The sequence below is a fragment of the Nicotiana tabacum genome, chromosome 17, assembly GCF_000715075.1.
Source record: "Nicotiana tabacum cultivar K326 chromosome 17, ASM71507v2, whole genome shotgun sequence".
NCBI lineage: Eukaryota > Viridiplantae > Streptophyta > Magnoliopsida > Solanales > Solanaceae > Nicotiana > Nicotiana tabacum.
The window spans coordinates 103,870,167-103,874,680 of record NC_134096.1 but is presented as its reverse complement, the minus strand read 5'-3'; the positions used below and the strand labels follow the sequence as shown (position 1 = coordinate 103,874,680).

At 40.9% G+C, this 4,514-nt stretch overlaps 1 protein-coding gene across 1 annotated transcript; it reads left to right on the top strand.

Moving 5' to 3' along the window:
- The first annotated feature begins 613 nt into the window (after positions 1 to 613).
- Positions 614 to 4,173, top strand: LOC142172015 (uncharacterized). The gene is made up of 2 exons (XM_075235767.1): positions 614 to 1,491; positions 1,662 to 4,173. The coding sequence occupies exons 1-2, from the start codon at positions 614 to 616 to the stop codon at positions 4,171 to 4,173; spliced, it is 3,390 nt and encodes a 1,129-aa protein (XP_075091868.1).
- The last annotated feature ends 341 nt before the right edge of the window (positions 4,174 to 4,514 follow it).

The window sequence follows — 4,514 nt, the reverse complement described above, 5'->3', positions numbered from 1 at the left end:
CAACCAGGGCAAGCCCCACCATGAGCAGATGTTCCAGTGTTTGAAAGCCAGAAGATTGTGGAGTTGAATTATAGTCGTAGTTGTTAGAACTTTTTATGTAGTAGTTATGTTTTAGTTTGAGTCATTGTTGAATCTTTAAAATCGCTGTCTTTTAGTCTTGTCAGAGTCTGGTAAGTTATTTTCAATATAATGTCCTTTCTGTTATTGTATTATTTCGTTTTGTTAAAAAAAAATATATTATTGTTTTCCCCTGAACTACGTAATGGTCTGATTCATGCGGCGTCATGATACGTAGACAATCCTCATCGGATGCGATCATAACCATAATTAATCTTTAAAAAAATGATTAAAAAAAAACCCGTTAAATTCAAGATGAAAATAAACCAATAAATCAATAAGCCGGGATGAAGCATAAAGCCTTCCAAGATCATTTTAGAAATGAAAATGGCATTAGGTGCATGACATATAATGTGTGATTAATATCTGCAAAATGCCTAACTCTAACACGTTTGTTGTTTGTCATTTTAAAAGATAAAGTAAAACAGAGGTGGTTGGTTTGTGGTTTAAACTGGCGACTCACCCTTACAACACGAGATCAAAAGGAAAAAGTAGAATGGCAAACAACAGTGAGAATGAGTCAGATAATGATGATGTCCATGGACAATTGGTTGAACAAGGTTCAGGACTGGTTGAAGAAGTAAGAGTGTTGAAACAACAATTGGCAGAGATGTACCAAGCCTGGGTGAATGGACAAGCACCGCCCTCACTACCCATAGGGCCTTCGGACAATCTTCATAATGTGTCAGTTGCCACTCAAGTGCCTATCTCCATAACAAGTAACCCATTGTACCAACCTAGATTCAGTCCGAGCTTTAACCTTCCCACTATCCCCAGTACCTCCATTCCACGTCCTCCAATCGCACCCCTCAGAAATGACCCACCTACTATACCCATTGTCCATACTTTCACTGTCCCTCAACTGGCTCTTGCTCAAAAGTCCAATAATGATCCACAGCTGGATGCTCATGATGCCCAACATTACTCTCCAGAACTGACTTTAAAGGTTCCAGATTCATACAAGCACACTCCTCATAACGTGTTCCCAATTGAGATCGAAAAGCCCGAAAAGAATATGGAACAAGAGGAAATGACCAGAAAAATGAAGAGCTTGGAACAAACCATGAGAAACATACAGGGTTTGGGGGGCCACAAGAGTGTTTCGTTTAACGATCTATGCATGTTTCCCCATGTTCATTTGCCACCAGGCTTCAAGACCCCCAAGTTTGACAAGTATGATGGGCATGGTGATCCCGTTGCCCATTTGAAGAGGTATTGTAACCAACTAAGGGGAGCGGGAGGCAAAGAAGAATTGCTCATGGCTTATTTTGGGGAAAGTTTGACAGGAATTGCTTCAGAGTGGTTCATAGATCAAGACATCTCTCACTGGCACGTTTGGAATGACATGGCTCAAGATTTTGTCCAACAGTTTCAGTACAATATTGATATAGTGCCAGACCGCTCCTCTCTCGTCAACATAAAGAAGAAACCAACAGAAAGCTTCAGAGAATATGCAATCAAGTGGAGAGAGCAGGCTGCTAGGGTCAAACCACCAATGAAAGAGGCAGAAATGATTGACTATTTTCTCCAAGCTCAGGATCCAGATTACCTCCATTACATTTGGCCGCCATCGGTAAACCTTTTGCTGAGGCGATTAATATTGGTGAAATAGTTGAGAATGGTATGAAGTCAGGCAAAATTGTGAGTCAGGCAGACCTTAAGGCAACCACACAAGCAATTCAAAGCGGGTCAGGCAATTTCGGAAATCGGAAAAAGAAGGAGGAAGGATCCATGATGGCATCTGGGTTCGGGGGAGTTCAAAGAGGAATAGCTCCTTCTTACGTGCAATTCCAACAAGGACTATCCAATTCTCTTCAACATTATTATCCGCCTCAAGGTCCCCGATACTCAGTTCCCCTGCAACAATACACAGTGTTTAATGCTCAGGCTTATGCTAGGCCTCCCAATCACCAACAATGGCGGGCACCGATTCCACAAGGCTCCCGTCAACTCCGGCCGAATTTTCAGGCACCATATAATCCTCGTCCCCGACAAGAATATGTGAGAGAACAGGAGCCAAAGAAAGAGTTCACCCCAATTGGAGAATCGTATACAAGCCTATTTCGAAAGTTGATGCAGTTGAAGTTGATTGAACCTATTATGCCGCGTTATGTGAATCCAAATTCAAAAGGTTTTGACTCAAATGCAAGATGTGAGTATCACTCTAACACCCAAGGGCATAGTACTGAAAACTGTTGGACATTAAAGAAAGCCATTGAAAATTTGATTGAAGCAAAGGTAATTGTGGTAACAAACAATGAGGATACTCCTAATATCACAAACAATCCGCTCCCAACTCATGATAATACACATTTTATTGGGATTATTTATGATGATCGGGATTATAAGCAGTTTGGCAAGACAGAGATGGTTGTTAGAACCATAGGGCCAGAACCAAAAGTGATAGTGAGCCCGCCGCAATTAACACCGTTGATGGTGAAAGGTGCGAGTTCTAGTTTGAACTTGGCATGTTCTGAAAAAACGATTCTCTATGTTCCTGGAAGCACAAAAAAGGTTGAGGTTCAATTGGGTGGGCCAAAACTTTACATCCCCGGAGGCATTCAAAAGATCATTCCGAATAATGGTTTGAGGAATATAACAGAGCCAGTCGTGATCCGACCTGTTGCCCAACTCCTAGTGACAAACACAAAAGCTATTCCCTGGAATTATAACAAGACTGTCATGACATACAAAGGAAAAGAGATAGTTGAAGAAACAGGTGAAATAGGGGGCTTGACCCGCTCTGGAAGGTGTTATTCACCAGAGGAATTGAGAAAAGCTAAGCAAGCCAGGGAAAGTCATTTGCCAGTGAAAGAACCCGTTGCAGAAAAAGAAGCGGAGGAATTCCTTAAGAAGATGAAATTGCAAGACTACTCAATCATTGACCAACTAAGGAAAACTCCTGCTCAGATATCTTTGTTATCTCTGCTTTTGCATTCAGAAGAGCATCGTCGTGTGTTGATCAAAACTTTGAATGAGGCATATGTCTCAGAAAAGTCAACGGTGAATCACCTAGAAAAAATGGCTGAAAGATTCTTTGAAGTAAATAAAATTACTTTCAGCGATGATGATTTGCCTGAGGAAGGGGCTGGCCACAATAGAGCTTTGCATCTTATGGTCAAATGTGAAGGGCACTACGTAAAAGGAGTCATGATTGAAGGAGGCTCAAGTGTAGATGTGTGTCCTCTTTCTACTCTACAACAGCTGAACATCAACACTAACAGAATTCGAACCAGTAATGTCAGCATCAGAGCTTTTGATGGTTCAAAAAGAGACACTATTGGGGAAATCGAACTCACCATGACAATCGGCCCGGTTGATTTTAACATTGTCTTTCAAGTGTTAGATATGGAAACTTCCTATAATTTTCTTTTGGGAAGGCCGTGGATCCATATGGCCAGAGCTGTACCATCCACCCTACATCAAATAGTCAAATTCGAGTGTGACGGGCAAGAAATTATTGTTCATGGGGAGGACGACTCATCCGTCTATAAAGACTCGTCCATTCCATATATCGAGGCCAAGGAAGGATGTGAATCTATCATATATCAAGCATTTGAGGTGATTGAGGTGGACCAAGTGGAAGAAGGAAAACCAATTCTGCATCCTCGTCTTTCAGCCACATCTATGATGGTAGCTTCGCTGATATTGAGGAACGGCTATGAACCAGGAAAAGGATTGGGATCCTCTCTACAAGGAATGGTGAACCCCATTGCTCCATTTTCAAAGAAAAATACATTTGGCTTGGGCTTTAAACCAACATCATCTGACATAGATAGAGCCAAGGCTCGCAAAAAGAATGGTTGGAATCTGTCCAAACCAATCCCTCACATTGCCTACTCTTTTGTTAAGCCACAATTTGAAGAAGTCCAAAATCCTTCTACTCAGGATGACATTGACGGAGTTTGCCAGGGTCTCAAGGAGATGTTCTATGAGATCAATATGGTTCAAGTTGGGGAGGGCCCTAGCCGTGCAAGTGTTCAACTGATTGGTCTAGATACCTCGCTCAGCAACTGGGAAGCAACTCCTCTTCCCATCAGAAAAGAGTCTTGGTAGCTTATTTTGTTGTTTTTTCTATGTTTGGATTATTTTAAGGGTTGTAATCCAGATATTTTAGTTTAATTGCTTTGCTGTGATGTTAACCCTTCTATCCTTTCAAATTCAATGAAATGAAGTTCCATTTTCGTAGTAAAATTCTATCTTTTTATTTCCCTAATTTTTGTTAATTTCTTATCATTTTCAGTTTCGATAATGCTGGCTTTAAATACATGACATGCACGCGAAATTCATGCCCAGATCTTAAAAAGTTGTTTAATCTCGAAATAATGAATCAAGAAGTTGAGTATGACGAAGATGAGGCTTTTAGAGAAATAAAAAGGGAATTGGATCAATTTGAG

Excerpts from the sequence above, each read along its gene's own strand:
- LOC142172015 (XM_075235767.1), top strand. The coding sequence starts at position 614 with ATGGCAAACAACAGTGAGAATGAGTCAGATAATGATGATGTCCATGGA. Across the intron at positions 1,492-1,661 it reads GATTTTGTCCAACAGTTTCA|ATTACCTCCATTACATTTGG; the intron begins GTACAATATTGA and ends CTCAGGATCCAG.